Source organism: Fulmarus glacialis, unplaced genomic scaffold (genome assembly GCF_000690835.1).
Source record: "Fulmarus glacialis isolate BGI_N327 unplaced genomic scaffold, ASM69083v1 scaffold10197, whole genome shotgun sequence".
NCBI classification, from domain to species: Eukaryota; Metazoa; Chordata; class Aves; order Procellariiformes; family Procellariidae; genus Fulmarus; species Fulmarus glacialis.
Window position 1 is genome coordinate 121,786 of NW_009221303.1, and position 23,573 is coordinate 145,358.

The window sequence follows — 23,573 nt, forward strand, 5'->3', positions numbered from 1 at the left end:
GGAACAAACTAACCCAGTTTTGTTTCTCTTCAGATCTGCACTGACCGCTTTAAATTAAACATGATGTCTCACCCTAAGTGACTCACTCCTGTAGCTAGCTAAATTCAAACTGTCTTCTTTAAAGCCTGCAATCTAAACAATGCATTTTATTGTCACAGCTACGTGGACATTAGTTAAAACAACTTTACATTCCGAAAACAGCTACATGATGTTGCTGTTTTATGTGGTTTTGGCAAGAACACTGCACTTTTTCTCTTTAAGCACTGCTACCTCTTGCTCCCAAACACGGCTGCTGCACTAACAATTAGCAGGTCAGGCCAGTATCGCTGCTGAAGAGTTTACAGAAAGCCATTCCTAGACACTGGCAGGGAAACAGATTCCTAATAAGGCAGCCAAAGCTACCCTTAGCAATGGGACGATACCCAGACACCACATCAGACCAATCTCATGAAGTTCCTACAGAATCCTCTGCAAAACACGGCTCAGTTCTGTGAAAGCTCTTGATGTATTTCATGCTCTTCCTGCCTGTGGACTCTGCTTTATATTTGACTCCCTGAAGCCTCCAGATGCAACCATTCACGCTGTGGGCTCGTCCCTCCAGAACAACCCAAGCTACTGACACACAGCGAGAGGAAAAGTTGTTGTCCCAACCAAGCATACAAGGACCAAGGAGAACATAAGCCCTCCTCCCTCAGTAGAAGCAGCAAAGGGCAAGGAAGATCATTACCAGTTCCCATCCTTCCCAGTACCTCTGCCCAGTCTCAGTGCCAAGCTTTCTCAGAAGTCCAGCACCTTAACAAGAAGAAAATTACTCTCTTTCCAGCTCCTCTCCTTTAAATATTATATTCTGTTACAATGCTTTTAACGATCTGCAATAACCTCCTGTGCTTCCAAGCCAGGATCTCAAAACACCTGAAAAACCCTGACTCTCCTTCATCTTTTGCAGTGAGTTAAAGGAAAAAACAGAGGGACAGAAATTACATGACTTTGAATCCAACTCTGTGCTCAAAAAATCTAGACCCTGACTCTGTCTGTGGTAAGCAAAGCAACGAGCTGGTGGGAGAACAGCGCATCATTCTGACCGACTGCACTATTAAAATATCATTGAATTGACACCTTCTTTAAATGACCTTTGAAATAGCATACACGCAGCCAATCAAAATAGCTTGCCAGCGACGCACTGAGAGTCCCTCCCTGTCTACAAACCCCATCTCAATTAGTTTTCTCTGTATCATTTGCAATTGCCTGTCACCTTGAAGAGTGAAATGCTAAAAAAATTTAAAATAAAATAAAAAAAGAACCACAACACAAGATGGTTCCCACTCTAATCAGTAAAAATAGCTAGGATGGCAGATAAGATTTCTGGCATGCTGGGGAGTAGAATTTAGACTGCATGCCACATATCAGTGGTTAGATGTTCCCTGTTATTTTTCAGATATTCAGGCAAATGATCTTCACATGCAAAGGTAGGCTGGTATATACTTACTGATCTTGGATGCGCCCATAATTGTGATAATCAAGTTAGGTAAGTTACCATGGAAAGCCTTTGCAAAATGTACAACTTATATTTCTATAATTAAAGAGGACTTACCTTTAAGGACTCCCAGAGGGGAAATTGTACCAGAGAGAAAGGAATCTGGAGAGGTGGGAAAAGAAAAAAAACAACATAATATTACAAAACCAAATTAGGTTGGTATGTTCCTCAACTGGCTAAATTAGGAACAGTTATTGTTCACTCAGTGAACTGCAGCTTATTACATTTACAAATCTTTAAGGACACTTTATCTACGCGGCCATTAAATGACTGGTTTCACTAAAGCAGTTTTACTTTGTTTATCACATTCCCTGCCGAGAGGTTAATGTATTGTTACCAGGCTGGCCTAGAAGAGCAATAAGCAGTATGATCTAGTGCAGGGACATTCTTGGTTTGACGCTCAGCCAAGAAAGCCATAAGGGTGGTTCAAGCAACACGCTCCCAAGGCCAGGAACACAGCCTGGCAAAAAAGCATCTTCAGCAATACACACTCTCACAAATGCTGAGCTGAAAACAGTTGTGCTCCAACCAGGGCTTTGCAGTTTGGGCATCAGCTACAGAGAGAAACTTTTCTGAACATCTCCCAGTGATCTCACATTAACTAGTTCCCTCGAGAATTAAAAGCAGGTTGTGAAGAGCTACGACAACCCAACCAAAACCCAGGGAAGATGCTTGGTGGTTCTCTTCCCATCACCTATAACAAGAGGTTCTTATGTCCAGCAAAAGCCTGTATCTCTACCTAGGCTCATTCCTATGCCTGTGCATTTCCAGCTCCTTTACAGATTTTGCCCTGATAAATGCCTCATGACCAACTCTCTCAACACACGGGGGAAAAAAGCAAACATACGTCTCCGTCAGCTCTGTAAGCTGTGCAGGGTTAATGTGTATTAAGTCAGTTTTCACCGTGAACAGAGTGATTCTTTGCAACAAGAGACATCACTTTCCAAGGTTATGCCTTCCCTTATAGTTTCATCCCCCTCCAATCTCTCCACTAAGTTCTTCTCGCTCTTCTTCCTCCTTCACCACTCTGACAAGCCCTGCCCATTATCCATCTCTGATACCAACCCTGCCTCTGCTATCTCCAGCGCAGGTATCTATCTCAAGACATTTCAGAGGAAGGAGTCCCTATGAAAATACTAGCCTGTGCCAGAATTGCCCTACAGCTCTATCTGCAGGTCTACTTTGCCCCTTCCTGAATGCTTCTGCAGTTACCTCCTCCACTTAAACAGCCAGTCAGCCCCAGTTTCAAATCTTCTTCCAAGTATCTGTTTTCTTCTCCTACTCTTATCTTCCTTCCCCAAGCATGATGCATGTCAGATTAGTTTTCCCCCTTATATAGCCTGATTTTGTAGTTTGTGCATGATTTTTTTAGTCTCAGAAAGCACTTATGCACCTTTTGCCATGAAAAGTAGTACACACTCAAAATGGGTCACACTTAACTCATACATACATTTTTGCTCTTTGTAACGTGAGTAATGTCAGGTTAAAAACATTCACTACAGAGATATGAAGAGCTTATTAAATCCAAATTCAAGCTACACAAAGGAATCTGAAATGGTACATCCATTCAACATCACAAGAGTTAAAGAGTATTGTCTGCTTCACTGTGTTGCAACTAATGATTAATAAATGAGTCTATTAAGTTAATCTGCCAGGCAAAACTAAGCTTGACAGACACCTGCCACAGAAAATTTGTTATCTATTCAGGCAGGAAATGGCAGTGAGAAGAAATCAATGTCACTGCTGTACATTGAGCTGACAAACTGAAATCTCAGAGGAAGTTTGTCATCTTGAACAATGAGCAATATCCCTGGTGGCATCTCAGAGCCCCACAATAAAGGTCAGACATGGCTCTTATTTATCAGGGCCTTGAAACTCTAGTGTAGCAATTAAATTTTGTTTTTAATACTGGGTGAAAAAGTCCAGCTATTTGACAGTAATGTGTGGTAATATATTTATGAGAAAAGATATATATATCCACATGCTTCTGCATCACTGTTGAATTGGAGTTAAATGGCATGATTTCTTTGCAAAGTAAAATGAAAAGCAACACAATCTTCTATTATCTAGGCCAAAAAAAGAGAAAAAAAAAAGAAACAATATCCACTACATTTGCTTCAAATTTGTTAAAAGAGAGAAAAGGAAATGCTCTATATCCAGCTGTACACCAAACAAAACAAGCTTTCAAATACAGTCTCCAAGTTTTGCTTTTTTATACGCGCGAATGAGTGGTAAAATTATGCAGCTGTTAATAAGACAACAAGGGAAGCTTTTGACATAAACCCCTTTTTATCTCCTAGCTAGAAGCATTTAAATCAAAGAGGAAATTTGTTCACGACTGCTGTTTGATTTTCAGCGTCAGTGGTGTTTGCCTTCCGTGTCCCGCTCAGCGGGGACCAGAACTGGATAGGGGTTATTGGTTTCACTTTTCCCGGTGCGCCCCATGAGATGCTGCGATGTGCAGGCTACCAAAATGCCTGGGAAGATTTTGGATGTATGTCAGTGGGATCCGCACAGCCGCTGGGCTCCCTCCTCTCCAAGACACCTGCAGGGCAAGGGCCTAAACATTCATAAATCACATTTTAATTGATTTTGAAAACTTGCAAAAATCAAACAAACTAGGGAGCACCACCAAGAAAAACAAGCATAGCAGCACCTTTGCATGCACTAAAAAGATCCTAACGAGATGTCCTCCATTTCTTACAGTTGTCCATTGGAGCCTGTTTGACAACATCCTGACTTAAAAACAAAACCGACACAAGCGATTTCATGGGTACTGGAGTCTGGCTTCCTGTGGATTTGGTTTTTGTCATCAGATTCTGTAAAGCCAAATAATTTCCAAGCCGGGTTCGGCGATCTTCCCATGACAGGGACCTCCATCACATTTCCTTTTGACATCTATTCCACAGCCCCTGTTGAAAGTTCAGTTCCTACTGCAAGCCTTCCCTCAAATCCCTTAATCGCCTCTATTCTCCCCTCACATACATATCTTCAAGAAACTTTCATGAACTTCTATTTATCTTTGCAGCCTCTGCCTTTCCACCACATTTCCACGGCCAACATGTCCAAGAGCTGCGCAGGCTGCTGTGTGTTCGTGTGTGCGTACACGCTGTTTGCATAAGCCTTGTTTTCCTAAGAGACCAGACTAAACAGCCCACACCCAAAAGTAGGATTAATATATGCAAAAAGACATAGCTCTGCAAGGGTAACTCATCCAACAATGAAAAAGCCTTTAGATGGCTTATTGCCCTTTATTCCTCTACCACGACAGACATGACAAAATCTCGCAGTCTGTGGACACTTAATTTGAACTTTTACAGCATTTCATTCCTTGTCATATTTTGCTTTTTAAAAGCAAATGAACAGAATCACACCCTGCCAGGCAGCGATATTTATGCCTGAAATAGGCTAAGGCAACAATAAAAATGTGGTCCACACATGTGGGTAACTTTCTGCCAGCAAATATGAAACCCTGGCAAGCTCCACCAACCTCTCATTCAACGTTAATACAAAATAGACAGAGAGTACCAGTTCTCATGTCTGGCCTAATGTTATATAACTGTGCTGTTTGTTCAACAGAGTCAACTCTTACACCAAAAATAAAAAAGTTTAAAGGCCCCAGACAGCTGTAAAACATTATTCTAAAATGTTTTACAGGTTGGCGAAATTATCATTTACTCTGGTCCCTGTAGTCCTTAACACCTGATGCCTAACTTAATGTAATGAACATTGCAGATTCTTATTCCTACACATCTACTTAATTCTCCTGATACAGAAGGATTTTAAAATATTATTTTTAATAAGTTACTTCTAGAAATAGTTGCACCTCACAGCCAGAGCAACAGATACACACATCTCGCATCTAAAAAAAAACCAACCTGCAAGTACTGAAGACTGATGACAGAACAAAAGTCCTCCAACCAAATACTGTTTAATTAAATAAAAGAAATTTAAGTAGGAGCTCAATAATACTCTCTGTAACTACAACACAACATTTTTAAGTAACTCAAAATTCAATATCTGATGCTAAATTGCAAGCTGACATTTCCTGAAGGAAACACAGCAGCCAGGGAGCAAGGAGAACATGCTGAAGGAGTGGCAAAGAAGGGGGGGAAGAACCAAAAGAAAAAAAAAAAAACACAACACTAAAAAAACCTCATCAGCCTCTTCAGAACTGGGATTCCCTTCCAAATATGAGAATTCTTTCACACAAAGAGGAAACAGATGTCCATGGCTGGAATTTGCATGTGGCTTTATTCTCTTCTAGGATACAATAAAACTACTCTTCTTCTCATCCTCCGAGCTAGAAATTAAACAGTGGCATGTCATGCATAGTCCAGCTGTGCTTTCTATCTCCAACCTTTATTAGCAATATATTTAAAAAGAAGAAGAAAAGAGACAGAAAGAAAGGGAGAAACTAGAAAAGCATAAGAAATGAAAAACTATGTGGTATGTGTTCTCAAAACAAAATAAAACCTACAGATGTTTTTACTAATCTGTGGCACATGTTTGTTTATTCAGGTTTTCTCTGTCTCCAGTTCAGCGGGCTTTGCTCTCCAGAAGAGCTATCTGTTTTTACAAATGTTAGAGTAAATAATGAAGGAGAGATCGGCATAAACAGCCAGAGGAGGAAACAGGCTCACCTTGTAAGAGCTTTCTCAATGTCCCTGAAACTGTACCTCCATCCCAGAAACTGCTCTCACCCACACCTCCGCTGTTCCCTACATCAACAGCAATGGGAGAAAAGCCAACAGTTATGAAGAGGATTTTGACAGTACTAATATCACAAAGGCCAACAGCAAGAACATCTGTTCCCTTCAGGGAGAACGTACTGCAGTCATCACAGAGTAGTTCTCAACTTGCACCTAACCTGTCACTTGCATGCAGTTTGACGGGGCTCATAGAGATGCTATCACCATTGAAGCCTGTATTTATAAGGAGTACTCCACCACAAGGTCTGAGCTGCAGGTGCGAAACTGTGTCTTCTCCATTCTAATTACAAAGAAAAGTCTAATAAACCACTTCTGAGTATCAGAAGATATACTCTTTTCCAAGGATACATAAACCACCAAATTCAGGAGAACAATCTTCCCTTTACCTAAGTCCCTTTTACATTCCTTTTTTTTTTTTTTTAAATCAACTTCTTTATAAAGGATGGTTCTTTTCAAATAGGTTCAAGTTACAGTAGAATAAAACAACTCTGCCCGCTGGAATTAACACCAAAACATTTCCATTAAAAATCACAGTAAATCTGGTTCAGTGTCTTGTCCTGCTAAAATTCTTCACATGCTTGCCCAATACATCTGGATTATGATAAACTGATGTTCCAGCTATAAATATACTTTCCCCATGATGGGATTTGAAAAGCCAGCATGAAATGAGGTAAGCCTCTCCCCTGGTCATGTCAGAGGTCATAGCAATAGACACCATTATGAAGACCTGTAGCTAAAGGTGAAGGTGTAGAGGAGCTCAGCACAGCCATCATCGATGGTATACCCCAGAGCTGACAAAGCAAACTCATTTTCTTGTAAAGCTTCAATTAATACTGCCTTCCAGATCCTCCTTGATAAATTGCAGACTCCACAAGGAACCTAATGAAGGTAATTTGTAATCTTAACATGAATGAAAGACTGTCAAAGCCATCAGCCGTGTTCCTGCAGCTCCGAGAGATGAAAGGTGTGAGCGTGGTGAAAAATGGACAAGTTTATATCTTAAATAAATGATGGAGGGCTTTGTTAATAAACACTGATGCAATTAGAAACAAAACTCTTCAGGCAAGTATGACAAAGCTGGTATAGCAATGACCAGAGAAGATCTTCTCTTGGCTCCATTCCTTCAGGGACACAGTGAAAGGCCAAGTTCACATACGGCACCTTCCCATAAGACTGCACAAAGCCAGAGAGAGGTGGAACCGCAGGGGAAGCTGGGCCATTACAGGTAAAACTATCAAGTTGCATTTGCAACAAACAACTTTTCACAGCTCTTCAGAGTTGAACGCATGGCTCTGCAGCACTGCCAGAAGCAAAGGAATGGCACTTAAGGAGGTAGAAACACCGGTCTCAACAGTGCCAAGAGTATCGTTAAAACAAAGGTTTCAGATCATGCACCAGCAACCACCTGAGGTAGTCAGCAATTTCCTCATTTTCAAGCAAATAACATTAACCCTGTGTGAGCTGGGAGACAACTGCAAGCTATAAATGGGAAGAAATAAAAAATTCCTGAATTATACTCATTATTCTGATTCAAACATCCACTAACCCTCAAATAAATATTTGCACCTTGCTTCCTCTGTTTCCCCAGCTCTAAACCCAAAGTATTTCCACTTGTCACCTGGCATATGTGAATGTTTGGAAGTAAATTCCTTTCTGAGACAAAATATTATGTGCCTCACAGGGTTGCTTAATTTGGTTACAAGCCATTCTCACAGATGTCCTTTGGACCTGTGTGGCAGAACTTCACATACAACAGGATTTTCTTTTAAATAGCGCTGCACGCTCGTTATAAAAGCAACGTATAAAGGACATTATGTAGACACAGATAAATACAAGGAAAATTCTGTCCAGTTTTCCCTCCACTAGAAAAAGGTCTTATGATTAAAAAAAAAAAAAGAAAAAGAAAAAAAAAGAAAAAAGTTTTTCTGGAGGGACAATGTTGACCAGCGAAGGGGAAAGACACAGTCAGAGATCCGGCATGACTCCATGTTCCGAAAACATGGGAAAAAGAGAAGCACTGAGGCAGATGCACAAACTCAATGCAGGCTGGATTGATTTAAGAGAGCCTGATGATCACAGAGCACTAATTTTGCACACGCGTGAGACAGACCATCATCAAGCTATTGAAGGCTCTTTCCTCAAAGAAACAATATTAACAGCCTTCAAAATCCCCCCCTTTTGCACCAGCCCCTTATTTTGGTTGCAGGACAGAATAACTATTAGAAATTGTATAGTGTTAGCCACAGAAAACAATCTTATTTGACTTCAAACAGAAGCTGGACTGATTGGCCCCTAATTAGACAAATAATATCCATGTTCTCCCATTCTCCAACAAACAAGCACTAAAGGAGATGCCCTTTTTGCTATTCCTTCTCGAAAACAACATATCAAAAAAATCCTCCACAAGAAAATGAATATGCCGACATCAATTTGTACATGCTGTTTTCAAGGCTCAGATAAAAATCTTGTAGGATAGAAGATGAGTTTAGCAGCTCTAGAAGAATGAAGGTATTGTTTAACAGGAAGCAGATGTATGTCAGATGGCAAACTCATTAAAGTGTCCCATCGTTAAAGGAAACAGGATAACAACGAGCCATCTGAAAAAACCTGAACTGATCAGGAAATACACAAGCCGCAGCTAATCTCCTATTTATTGGTAGGTAATGCCTTTAAGTCATGCACATGCGTTGAGTTTAGGACCATGAAGGACTAATCTTTGTTGTCATGAAAAAAACATAGGAGCAGAACCCTAGAGCATGGAGTGCAGCATTTCTGGAAAAAGTCTTCTGAGGAAAAACCCTAACATTTGGAGAAACTATTATATCAATACGTGGGTGCACACACACACGCATGGTTATGTGCTGCTGTCCGGGAAGCACATCAGTTCGCTAACTTTGAAAGCATTTTAATGTATATTTTACATACATGTAACATTTTAAATGTAAGTATAATTACAAAAATGCCTTATGAAAGGCACCTATCAAGGGAGAGACTCTAAATACAAACTTTTAAACTCTAATCAACGAAAAAAAAATTTACAGGCAAGTACTGGACTGACATATTTGCAGTATCACAGAGCTGAACAGTTCCTGAAATGAGAATTTTGCAGGAGATATAAGGACCTAGGCACAAGGAATTAAACAAGCAGCATGTTTGAGTCACAAGGCAGGTGGATCTATAGAGAGGAGTGAGAGTATTGCTTCATCCAGCAAATATTCAATCAAAGAAACTCGACAACAGTGCAGCTGTAATTGCACTGACATCAGCATAGGAACTCTTGTCCTCAGAGTAACAGCCACAAAAAAAATGAACAGACTGGGAAGAAACCTGTGTTTCTCCCTTCCTGGATGTATCTCAACCTATAGCAATTTTGTTACAAATGTCTTGTTACTATATTATGATTACCAATATAACACAGCAGCTCTCACCATAAAAATTAAATACATCTCTCACCAAGAGATTTCTGAATGTCACTAAAAAAACTTCCATGGCAAAATCCATCTCTGCCTTTGCATATGGGCCTGATCCAAAGTTCATTGAAATCGCTGGGAATTTTGCACATGTGGCTTCGATAGCTTCTGGATCAGGACCCATGCTTAAGATGGAGAAAAGAGGAGAGAGCAGATGCAAGGGCTCTAGCATACAACACAAGGATCAACTAATTTGGCTCCTACCATGTCCTTCCCAGGACGCACAGACTCAGACTCATGACGAGAGCAGGGTCTAGGATGTGCTCTTCTTAACTTCTTAAGCAGGAACTGCTGCAAATTCCCTGCTTTTACAGAAATGTACACAACAGCCCTACTAGTAGCTGTATCTGAGCCCAAACCGTGTACACTTAAGTACAACTTAAAGTCCCAATAAAGTTAATGCAAGCTAAGCAAATTTTTTTGAATATTTTGCCAAATACGAACTTTGGTGTTTTGCTGTATCGATAGCCCTGATTATGTGGTAAGGGTATTCCTGCATCTATGCCTTTGGGGGGGGGGAACACAAACAGAACAAGACAAGTAACCAAATGTTGCTTTAAACAAAACACCCCACAGATACTATAAGAAAATTACTCCATCAAGGCTAGTGCAAAACCAACATTAACGGAACAACTACTGTAAACCACCAAGTTGAAACTTCTTTCTTTGACGTGCATGACCCATGCAGCACTATTTATATATCTTACACCATTATCTCCATCATGTGGCAGAGAGAAAAAATGCAGATGAATGTCAAATTTAGGAAATGCTAGTCATGTAAATGTATTTTACTTACCTTACACACATGTATACACGCTTATGTGTATACACATTGAAAATTTTGCGAGCATCTCACAAAATGGGGCATTGCTAAGCTTCCTTCTGTGACTGCTATTTTCAACTATTTTGGAAAAGCTGTATCTGCATCGCACACCGCAGGTAAAAGAAGAAATAGCCTTGTACTGCAAAGTGCTCGCGGTCTCACAGGCAGTGCCCCAATGGGTACCAAGGAAACAATGTTCAGGGGAAACACAGGGAAGCTTCAGCAGGCCAGCATGAGCAGTCCGTCATACAGTAGCCCAAATGGCAAGTCAGTACAGGTGGAGTCAAAGGACTGATCTTCACAGACTCCTTGAAAGAGTTCGCCACGTGTGATCTCCGTTGGCATTAGCTGAATAGGAGTTGGTTCTGCAAAACACTAAAACACAAGTCTAATTTCCCACCTCTTTATAGAGAAGCAGTCAAATATGTCCTTAAGTCTTGTACTGCATAGTCTGACTATCCTGTGTGCCTGAAATAAGACTGGACTATTTTCTCTCCCTCATCTACCTTTTTTGTTTTTTAATAAATAGTTACATTGCTTTAGCGCAACCGCAAGACATGGTCTTGCAGAAGTCACTGAGTGAAATGACTTGCCTATGTTACATCAGGGGACCTACCTGCTTATGACAATGATCTCTCCTAGCTTTTATGTATTAAAGCATGAGCTTTCCTGAACTGCAGCTACAGCTCCACAAACTTTAATCTGATTCTACATTACAAAAGACCTAATCTAAAACCCATCAAAGTGAATTGAAAAATCGCAACAAGCGTTTGATCGAACCCAAATGAACAGTTAGACGATGCACGTACAGATACAGGAAGGATGGTTTCCTTTTTTTTTTTTTTTTTTTACCCTCTGTAATTTTTTTTTGACTGTTTAACCAATTCTGCAGACTCTGTAACTATTTAAACAGGAAGCCCCCTGGACCCGGCAGACCTCCCTGCCTATGCAGCTGGAGAGCTACTCTGCTCCTAATGGAGCATTTCTTCCACCCCCACCCAAAGGTAGCAGCTGTACCATGTCGGGTGGGACACTGCAGGGCCACCTGGGACTCGCTGCCCTCCCAGGTGTGGACTTGCAGACTCGTCCATGGCAATCGCGCCCCTGGGAAAGCCGTCTCGCTGCCTGCATCCCCCAACTTCCTGCCTGTCAGCAAGCTGGGAAAAAACTTTAGATGAGGCTGGCTGCATACGCAAATCCAGCGTGCAGAGAGCAGGGAGGGTTTGCTTTCAAGAACCTCTTGCAAGCTTCCTCAGAGGAGTCTAACCCCGCTTGCACAATGGCACCACCATTGTAAGACCTGTGGAAAGAAAAGCCACGACTCTCAAATGATTTGTTTTAATTCATTTATGGAGAAGGTGCTTTCACCATAAGCCTTTGAATTCATTTGCATGTCTTTATACAGCCACCTCATTTCCGTCTGCCTTGAGGATCTATCATAACCACAATGTTAAACTATAAAGCTAAACCAAAACAATTTCTCACACTCAGTTACCCGGCTTGGACATGAGGCAAGTGTGCCAAACTACAAGAGCATGGGAACAGAATCCAGAAGAACAAGGGTGCTTTGGTGGGCAAGAACTAAACAACTGGAACATCCCAGACATGCACAAACCCTTATTTTCTTCATTTGCTCACCCTGCAGGACTGTCCACACACCCCAGCTATAGGTTTGGGCTATCTTCAGAGCCTGACAGGAACTGAGCACGACAGCAGCTAACTCTTGTTCTATGAAATTCTGGTTATAGCTGTGATCAGCAAAGTAGACACTATTAAGTTTCCACTTTACCAGTATAAATCATCTCCTCCATGCTTGGCAAAGCACTTAAGCACATGCTTAACTTTCACTATTGCTGAATAGGAACAAGATTATGCTTTAAAAACATTAAAGACCAGACCCAAACAAGTTCTTAGACTCCATACTCTTCTTTATGCTCCCAACTTCCCATTAATCTAAAAGCTCTTCCAGAGTTGGAGCTGGGCCAAAGTGTTTTGTTGAACTGACGCCTAAATAAAGTTTTCTGCTAATTTGGGGCTGCAACCAACGTGGTGAATGAAGAGAAAAGCCAAAGAAAATAGTCTAAACTTTTCTGTGGGTTACTTTAGATATACAATAAAGAACTCAAAGTGACCTCAAACACCCAACAGAGGATAAGCCAAGGTAACAACACAACTGCAGCTCCACCAAGAGGTTTTAGCATCACAACTAGCAGCAGAAAAATCCAAGCAGTCAATGTAACTGCCAAGGCCCCACGATGGGATCAGATCCCACCATTTCCAGCATGCTCCTCTCTCACGCAGCAGGTCTGAGCACAGCATCTGTTGCACTGATGGTCCCTTTAAGAAACATACTTCTGTGGAAAACATTGACACCAAAAGGAGAAAGCCAAATTGCACGCCCACTGCAGCGCGGCCTCTAGAGGGAAAGGGATGGGAAATGCTGCTCTCACAGCTTTAATTCATTTAAAGGCCATTTCGCATCCAGAAGGTTCCACTGAGATGATTTCTTTTCCTCATTCGTTTTGCAGCCATGTCAAATACCCATCACAGCCAAGTGGCAGATTTGCCAGTCCCCTGCTGTCATAGGTGAATTCATAAAACTCACAGTGCAATGGCTTAAGTTGTGTTGCCTGGTATGGGGCTTTTGTCTGTGATACACAGCAGTAGATGGGATTTACATATATATGATTTGAACCATAGTCTTCCCAATTGTTTTCCAGCTGGGAAACAGAAAATGAGCAATGAAATAATTTTCATGCTAACAGGCATTACTTGAGGGGAAAGAAAATCAAACACAAAAATGTTGGTTAAGGAAATAGCCAGACATTCCCTAACCATGAGGAATCTCCAGAAATTTTACCTTTTCAGTGGACAGTATTTTAGCATCTGCTTGAGAAATCTGCCCTTAGGTAGGTCTCCAGAATTGTTTCCTGCAACATTTGGATGCCTTATTCTGGGTGCCACCCACAGACCCCGTAATGCATGCATGATGCTCCTTTCACCCTGAGACTGACTGAGATGTATCTGTCCAAATTAGTTCAACAAAATTGCGAGGCAGCATCTGAAGAAAAAAAATACTGATCCTGATCAAAGACATGGTGCCCCTGAGGTTGCACTGCACATGGCTGGACTCAAAGAACTGGGCAACAGGCAGTGCAGTACAAAAAAATTAGCAAGCGAGGACCAAAGAGAAAAGGGAAGAAAGCAATGCTATTGTCTAATACAAAGAACAAGCTGATCTCAAAGCAAATGCATTTTCCAGTGCAACGTTCGTAACCTTTTGGGCTGAAAAGGAACAGACTGGTGTTAGCAGCATATAATATATCCAGGTGACTTAAAACAGGATTTCTTCTAATGAGATTAGCAAGCTATACATTACAACTCCCATAATGTTTCAACCTCAAGGCATTTTAATTACATTTTTCATTTATCTTCCCTGGGATTTTCTAATTTGTGCCAGAATGCTTTCTTCACTTAAAACGCAATTTTTATCTCAGCTCAAGTACCAATAGACCACTTCAGACAAAACAACCAAAATCTGCAGAACTCATACAAGAGCAAAAATCAACTGTGGCTTTCAATCAAAAGATATAATACCATTAACATCTTTCTTTAAATAGTACCACCAAATGCTGATAGTGGTCTTTGGGATCATGAAAAGAGTTAAGAAACATGCAGAACAGTGTGCTGATTCTGCATTCACACATACAATTTTAAAAGCTCAGTTGACATGATGCCAGTAAATGACCTGACTTCGTTTGGAAGTCCTGCAGTGAGTATTATCAGTGTCTTAGGCCTAATCTGGGGTGGAAAGGAGGTTCCCAAATTTGTGCTGAAATGCTGACAGACATGGTGAAAACAGCCTATTACGCTGGAGGGAAATTTCCAGTAGACTAAGAAAGAAAATCTGAAGCAGAATGAGCTCTACCTGTACCATCTGCTTGCACTTCCCCTTCCAGCTGCAGCTGTGGGGATAGAGGGGTCGGTTACCACTTTCATCCTGCTCCCAAGCGCTTATCACAACCCCTGCCACACATTACTGTCCCCGTCCCTCCCAAGCGCTGGTCTGGCTCCTCACATAACTGCTCTGCCCCCACTTCATGCCAAATAAGCCAGGTTAAAGATGGCAACTACTAATGGGGGGCTGCAACCTCTTCAGCTGCCTGCACAGCCAGAGGAGGATCTCCGAGCACAGCCTAAGGAAGAGACAATACTTCCTGACTTCACTCTCAGGCTTAAACCAAGGATGAGCTATTTCTACCACCACCATGGTGCGCCTAGCAACGGTCATCCCAGAAAAGACCCTGACGTGATGCCCTGTGCCCACGGACCAGCTGGCAAGTACCCATTTGGAAAGCGTAGCTGAACACTGGGAAGATCCTACCCTGAGCAGCAGTCTTTACAAGATGTGCTGCTTGAAAAAAAACAAAAAAGTAAAGAACTCCTGCCTTTGCTTTGCAACACGGAGCAACTCAGTAAGATAAATGACAAAAGCCTTTACTGTGGCGGAATAGTTAAATACAATCACAATAAAATTCCACCTGTCAGCTCCAAAAGCACCCCACATGTAGAATTTACACAAGCTGAACTGGAGCTGGTTCAGGGCATGTCATAACAGTTAGTCATTTCTGCACTGTGCACTGTTAAAATTGGCCTCAAGATGAATTGAGTGCCTGTAAAGGGCAACCATATTTCAAGCAAACCAGGACATGCTCAGGGTAGTTGGACTGCCCCCTCAGCTGCATTCCAGAGCATTTAATTTTTGCCACTTGCTTTTCATGAAAACTATTTCCAGTACACTTACAAAAAATCCTGCAATCCAGTAAAAACACTTTGTGGTAAAACTTTGGAGAAGAAAGGAGAAGAAAGGTATTAGTTTATATTGAAAGGATTTTGCATAGCATTATTCCAACCTATGCTCCTAAGCGAAAAGTAAGAATCACACGTATTTTTTGCTCACACAAGTTGTTTGCAATCTGTCAGTTCCCATAACTAAAATGTTATAGCATCTAATCTAATAGCATCACATGGGTTTTTTTGAATGGCAGCCTATTTTGTTTGTGTTTGTGATGCTTTCCAGCAAAAGCCACTTCTGGTGTAGGAGACAACATTACTAAAATGTAAATAAAAAGGGCACTGTAAATGATTTCACTCTTCCTCTGTTTTTTCTTAAGGGGCTTTAACTCAAGAAATCTTCTCGCTGTGTGCAAAAGACTTTTGAATCAAGCCAGTGGTCCTGAGCACCCTCACCCCTTTTTCAAGTCAACTTAACTTCAGGCAAACAAGTATGGGGGAAATAATCAGGCATGGCCCTTCCCAGAAGCTGTGCATTAGAGAAGGCAGTCTGACACAAATGAATAGAAATCCTTTTGGGCTTTCTCAGAAATTAATGCACCAATAATGTAAGATTAATACATAATAATGAGACAATTTTCTTCTAGTCACACAAACTACATATACTGTATCGGCACACCATGCGCACTTTGAAGCCAGCAAATTATACTGTCAGCAACAAATACATTTCAGATGTAGCAACTAGAACAGTCATTAGTGGCAATTTCGCAGTGAAGGCTGCAGTGAAGCCCATGTTGCCTTTACCCGCACAGCTGAAATAAGTCTTCAGATGCTCTGGTGCACAGGTCAGACACTTTGGTAACACATTTTTAGCAGGGTATTTGCTCGATTTTGAAGGTAAATATTTTTGTAAATGATTCACTTTTAAAATGTTGCTATTCTCACATTTCTCTGGATTAAAAAAAAAACAAACGGCCCTCTCACAACCTTCAAAAATAGATCTCTTGGGCATCTTTAAACCTTTATCTTTAAAAAAAAAAAAAGAGAATCAGATATCTTAGATTTCCTCTAATTCCAGGTAACTTATACAATACGCAGTCCAGCCAACTCGTTAAAACTTCCTCCACTTTCTATTTCCTGATGCTACAACACCCAGGTCACAAAATCCACCATTTGAAGAGATAACGAGAAATCCGAAAGGCCAACTGGGCTGCGCAAGGTCTGTGGTGTCCTTTGGGGAGGCCAGATGCTCTTCTGGGGATAAGGCATTGAGCAGGGAATGATGGGGCAGCAAGAAGTGATCACACATTAGAGAAAGAGAACGTGGAAAAAGCAGCTATAATTTTGTTGCGGGTCACTTTTGTACCAAACACTTCACAAACAACTGAAGATTTGCCCCAGGACCTGCAAATATGGGGGGGAAGGCAAATGTCATTGCTTAATTCACTTAAAAAAAATGCAGCACAGACGCTGCAAGCTTATGTGCCACTTTAGTGACAGTTTATTCTTGATAAATAAATCATTTATACACCTGACACAGCTCGTTTCTTCCTTTCATGATAATTATAGTTTTAGAAGCCTCATTTAAGGGGTGCAAATTAATTTCCAAATTCCATCTACTGTCAAAGAGTGTATTTTATTAGGTGATTAATTACCTGCAGGAGCACTTCAGGAGACACCTTGGGGGCAAACAAGGATTGCTGTGACAGCTCCTTTAAGATATGGCTCCGCTCCTAAAGCCCGATGAGCCCAGAGATAAAATAACTGCATACAGGTGTTATCATCTACAGCACCTTGGGATGTTTGTGCTTCAGAGAAGTGCATTTCCCCTCTAGAACATGCAAGTATTTGCCTTGACGCTATAGCCCTTGCTTTGTGAGAAGTCCCATAAACTGCCTGGGGTTGGGTCCTCTTCCACAGCAAGGCAGAAAGCAAGAACAGCCGTGGGGAACTACTCTTCCCTCAATCTCTGTGTACTCCTGAAATCTTCTGCACTCCCAAAATGCAGACCACTTGGCCTTCTCCAGTTTATATGCCTGATGACATACAACTGGTTTCAAATTTCTGGGCCAAAAATACTTTTTGTAAGTTTTATGTAAGTCAGTTACAGAGGTGGCAGGATTTATAGCAGACCTCTACACTGACCAAAGCTTCCAGCAGACCTACGCTCTTCACAGTGCAGCAAAAAAATCTATATGCGTGCCATGTAACTCCTCTTTGCAATCAACTTTGGTGCCCAAAGACTACAGTGAGGAGAAACCAACGCAGCCCAGCACGGCTTATATACACACCTATGCACCAAGTTCAGGTACCTCTTCATACCGCAGTCACCTTGACACATCATTTAGATACTGAAAAAATCTCCATAGAAAAACAACTCTTCCAGTAACAGAAGTGGAGAAACGCAGATTTTAACAAATTTTATAGGCTTTATCCACCTGTTTTACTTAAGTCTGTTACTCTATACAATACCCAAAGCACTGCTGTCACAAGAATAGCTCTGCTCCCTTGCATTTCTTGTTTGCCTTCTGTTACAACTACACCTGCCTTTCCTGGGAATTACAGTATTATGGAGAAAACGCGATCCGAAGGCTGCTGACCAAGGGCAGGGCCTGTTCCCAACGTGTTTTTCTAACCTATTTTAACGGCCTCTCCTGATGGATGGACTGCACAGATGATCAGCTCAGGTGCTGCTTTGCTGGATAGTTCCCCAGAGCAATTTAAGTCATTACTTCTTCACCTTCTCATCACAGGCACAGGAACAGATTTTTCTTTTCTCCTTCGCAGAAAATTTTCAAGTACTTGTCTTTATTTATCATTTTTTCTCCCTGTGGTTTTCCAATGCTTTTCCTCCCTTTCACGCACAAGGACATCAGTCTCAAAGACTGCCAAAGGCAATTCTCACTGTGTATTTCATCAGCAAGCTTAAGCCAGTTAGCAAAAGCTGGTTAAGTCTAAACCAACATTAACCCTTCAAGTTTGGGAGAAAAAGGAAATATAGAGTTAGAATAGTCTAAGAGAGATTCTCTCATCTGACAGCAATAAATTTCTTCTTCTGATTTCGGGCTAGTGGGATGTCACAATCTCCCTTCAGTATGCATGGAAGAAGGAACATCAGAGCTGAACATGTCTGAGGTGGGACAAAAGAATAAAAAAACAGATTTTGAAAATCTGAGAACTTTTGCTCTCTAACAAAATAATAATGAAAGACACAAAGTCTTTTCAGAAGCATTTTGCAAAGCTGAGGATACATGGCGAAGGGGAAGATTGCTCTGGACTCTAAAAAAAACACCTGAAGCCAGAACGTACCTACAGCAGTTGTAATTTTCAAGATGTGCATGTCTAGTGTGACTTTCTGTTAAAGAAGTATAAGCCCTTGACATAGCTCTCAACTAAAACAAGATCAGAAAGCTACTTGCTGCACTTTCTCTCTCCCTCTCAAAAAACAAACAAAAAAAAAACCCAACCCAAAAAACCCCAACAAGCAACAACAGCAGCAGCAAAACAAAAAACCCAAAAACCAACAACAACACACAAACTTCCCAGAAAAACAATCAGATCGCAGTGAAGATCAAACTGGAGCTTATTGCTCCAAAGCTGCCCTTGATTAAGTATGGAGCCTTCCACCACTCAACAGTTGTTACAAGGTTATAGAGAGAAGTCTCATCTAAAACGTCATATAACCCAAAAGTAATTAACCAACTCTGACAAATGCTGTACTACAAACCTACTTCGATTTTAACCCATATCGTATGCTCGAAACTTCCAGTCGAACATTCTGTATTTTCTCATTTGCCCACATACGCTTGCTATTAAAACCACATGCGGGCACTGAATCATTTCATGGTTCGTTTAGAGACAAACACGCAGAAAATTGTGGGAAACAAGTATAACCCTAAGATTCTGTGCAAGCCTGTGTAGTCTGAGGCATGCTGTGGTGCAGAAGCTTGAGCTACAGGACTATGTTATTCTGGGGCTCAAAAGTGAACAGGAGAGAAGTCACCATATATGTACACTGAATTTCTGAGATCATTAGCAAAGTCAGCCAGTGTGACAGTTTCAACCCGCAGCGCCTTGCAAAATGCCACATGTGTGCTCAACTGTTAGTTCACAACAAAAACCCTTAAGTGAGGCAGTAGGATAGTCTTTCATTTCTGAAACTGGTCTCGCAATGAGGAGAATTCCCCAACTGCATAGGAAGTTAGGAGCATAACCTCAGGCAAAGCACTCAATCTTTCTGGATCTGACATCTGGAAAAAATGGTAACCCTTCATCTCGTCCATTGGACTAGAAGGTCATCAGCTCAAAGATGACCTTTGGCTGAGAGGACAGTCAGTAAAACAGTAAGGCTTTGCTTTTGATTGGGTTTGTATGGATTATTCATATTACAGCAGTGGCTGAAGGACCCAAACATAATGTGCCAGCTCAGATGTGCAATGATAACACACATGAAGTCCACCTGAAAACATAACCTCATTCCATTACTGATTACTGTTGCATTTAGAAGCATAAATTCCCTGAAGGGAAAAACTTCTGGATAAGAATACATCTCACCTATGGATCTTATTCCCCAGCAACACAAGGGACATTCATATTATGTCCGCAGATCTCCAATTTTGCTTTGAAGCCTAAAACAGCATGTACATGATCCAGGTTTCTTGTTGAGACCTCTATCAGGATTGTAAATGGTCAGATCCTGACATTGTAACACAAACATTTTTAGTAGCTGCAAGATCTCAACTTTCCTTTTACAGGGGTGTACGTACACGCATACAAGAGATTTTCCATGGAAGCCAAATGCTTCAAGACAAAATTAAACCATTAAATGATGAGGTCTTCCAGGAAGTTCTAGGGGAGACCTCTCAAAGTCAACTCTGATCAAACGGCTGTCTACTAGAAAGCTTCACAAAGAGGTCATTTGTGAAGAAAGACAGGGAAAGAAAGGAAGATAATAAATGATAAATCTAAAGCTCTGTAAACCATCTGGCCAGATAAGGGGCACACATTTCTCACAAGAACACTGGCTTACCTGTAGCTTTAAAAGGACAGTAATGATACTCAAAAGCACTAATGAAAATCTCAGACCTCAGCCTTCCACTAATGTTTCCACCTTGCTCCTCTTAATGTAATGCTAGAAAGTAGGACTTCTAACTGGTATTAATGAGGCAGTAAACACTCCCTTTCAGAAAAGGGAGCTGTAATTTCAGACAGCTGCGTATGTAAAACTCTATCTCATACTAAATAGCTGATTCCTGAAGAGGAAAAACAAAGAAAGCCCAGCCAGGTTCCTATGACTGAGACTTCTGATACTTCTGACGGATGGTTGAAAAGGTGGAGGAGAGCGGGGAGGGAAGGTCACAAGATTAACAAGCATGTAACAAACACAGAACAATATCCATCAAGAAGATGATTATTGCAATCATTTCAGAACTAGGGAAAGAGGAAAGAGATGGCTTTAGTACCAAAAATCCTAAGTACAAACTAAACTTGTTTTTTTGACCAAGCTTTTGGGGTAATAGGAAACTGTATTTGCTTTGTACTGCTCTAGGAAGAACTATTCATTCCCACCCCACTTGCAACACTGGTGAGCTGCGGACATAAGAGAATCCTTTTTTCCTGTGTGTTTCTGAACAGAAACAAAGCTTTTTCCATGAGGAAAATCCGTATCTTCTAAGTACAAACTAAACTTGTTTTTTTGACCAAGCTTTTGGGGTAATAGGAAACTGTATTTGCTTTGTACTGCTCTAGGAAGAACTATTCATTCCCACCCCACTTGCAACACTGGTGAGCTGCGGACATAAGAGAATCCTTTTTTCCTGTGTGTTTCTGAACAGAAACAAAGCTTTTTCCATGAGGAAAATCCGTATCTTTGAAGGAAAGAACTTTATAGTGCAATCTAAATATTCATCAAAGCTCTACTTGTAACAGCAGGAACTTAGCACAGGGAGGCAGGTGGGGTGAATAAGAATTTATGGGATGTCTGTAGACATATTAAATATCGTAAGTTCTTCAAAGCACAGGTAACACTGAAATGAAGTTTACAGACACAGTTGATTTAAAATATGCACGGTCTCAATCTATACTCAATACCTTCTCATATTAAAACACATTCAGAAGATACCATCTGCTCTTTATAGGCACTGGTAATCAAAAGGTTTTCTGTTAGCGTAAGCACAGGCATTAAAGGATATATTGGGGTAAAGCTCATGCTAAAAAGGGAACAATGCTCAACTCTGCATTCTTTCGTCCAAAGGTACACCTGTATCCTTGATCAGAAAGTTTATTCAAGCTGTGGCATCTGCACAGTGTCCGTATTCATGATACTTCAGTTTCCAAAACCTGCAAAATACTTTTGGTCAATAGGATTTTCTAATGTTGTCATTTCTTTTCTGTCAAAGGACCATTTGATCATTTCTCTGTTAGGCCACAAACTTCTTTTATCTCCTGATTATTCTCGTGGAAAATACAAGAAGGAGAGAGACAAGATACTAGCAATTTCCTGTTAATTCAACATGCTTCATCAAGTAAAGAAACCAGGGTATCTTCCATCTATATGCCTAGAAGCAGCCTGATCCTGCAAATATCTCATTCAGGCAGTTCACACTTAACTTACTAGGAGCTTGGAGAGCAGAACAGCTCTTAATACACAGAAATGCCAACAGTTCTGTTTTATTGTGATTTTTCTTTACTGTACTAAAATACTTCAAAACAGACTTGTACAAAAATCTTTTCCATTCCAGTAATGTGGAATGTTAAGATGTGATTGAACAGAAAAGCTTTAGGGTCACAAAATGCTATCCGATTTTACTGTCTCTGATCCAAACTGTAGCCTGGGTATCCATTTTCAAATAGAACTAAAACACATTGGGAGCTTTATGCTCTCTGAACTGTTATTAAGCTGCACTATAAATTTAATTACGGAAACACCTTTGACAGAATTAAATAATAGTGCTTGTAGTCAGAAATAAGATCACCAACGGTAGAAATAACATTGATAGATTTACATAAAACCTCACTACCAGTGCTAAAACTTAAAAGCAGCAAGGTACCAGACATCTCAAAAGAAAAAGATTTCTAAGCCCATGCAAGCACCTGTAACAGTTATCTGGTATGGAGACAATTAATTGAAAATAAACCAACAACAACAAAACTCCACCTCTGCAAACATACAGCATTTTCAGGTCTGATTCATGATGGGTAAGGGCCATTACAACTCAATGCACATACAACACCATGCAATTCTAGTATCTTGGCTTTAAACTCCCTGATCCTCCTTTATAGGCTTTTTTTTTTTTTTTTTTTGCTATTTCAGGAATTTCACTATAATAAACTATGGAATTTTGCTCATAGAGACAAAATTCCATAACTAAATCTTCAATTAAACCATATCATATCTACCAGGAAAAGGAAAGTGGTACCTCAGACCTGCATCATGGTTTGGTTACTCGCAGACTGAAAGGACATCTGCGCTCATGAATCATGTTTGAGGACATTTTGTACCAAGAAGTATTCCTCATTTTTAATACCTGAGTGGTATCAGGAGTGCCCTGAACTAGACCTTCAACTTGTTAATCTCCACAGGTATTTGGACTGTAGCCCATGTATTTTCAATGGGTACCTGAGATAAATGACAATATTTGGTTAGTACAATAAAACTCAGTGCCTTTGCCAATTATTAATACCATAACATGGTCCTGATCCAAATTTCACTGGCATTGTTGGGTTTTGCCTTCCACCAGCTCCAACCACACAATGTCTGGATGGTAAAATTTTAGTTAATCACTTGGATAATACTACTTAATCAGTACTAAGGTTTCCATCTACCACCATACGCTTATAATCTGGCTCCAAAAAACTAATTATTTCACTGCTGTACCAGTAAGTAATGGAACATGAGCTGTTCAATAGGATATTTACTGACATCTTGTCTCTGACTGTACAGAGGTGCATTTTTAAACCTGTTTGCTAGTGAAGCAGTGCATGAAATTGCCCTCTTTTTCCCCTCTCCTTAGTTTTTGAACTCATCTGATTTTAGGCAAACAAGACAGAGGTAGGGACAAAGCTCCTAAAACTTCCGTGAACATCAAACAAACATCTCAAACACATCTGTAAGCATCTCAGTTGAGCCGAGAGTCTCAGTTTGGCAACCCCACTTTGCAGGAAAGGCTGCAGAAGGAGCTCAGTAGTTATCTGTGTGGTTGCTAGCCAGGCAATCAGTGGGTACGCACAGGCAGGCAACC

General features: G+C 40.8%; 1 protein-coding gene across 1 annotated transcript in view; it reads right to left on the reverse strand.

The window, feature by feature from the left end:
• SLC25A26 (solute carrier family 25 (S-adenosylmethionine carrier), member 26) overlaps positions 1–23,573 on the reverse strand; it is a gene marked incomplete at its 5' end in the record, with an annotated part of 86,492 nt that overhangs the window by 24,560 nt on the left and 38,359 nt on the right. The window contains one exon of the mRNA XM_009581061.1: positions 1,592–1,636. Coding sequence (XP_009579356.1) covers positions 1,592–1,636 — 45 coding nt within the window. The remainder of the gene's footprint in view (positions 1–1,591; positions 1,637–23,573) is intronic.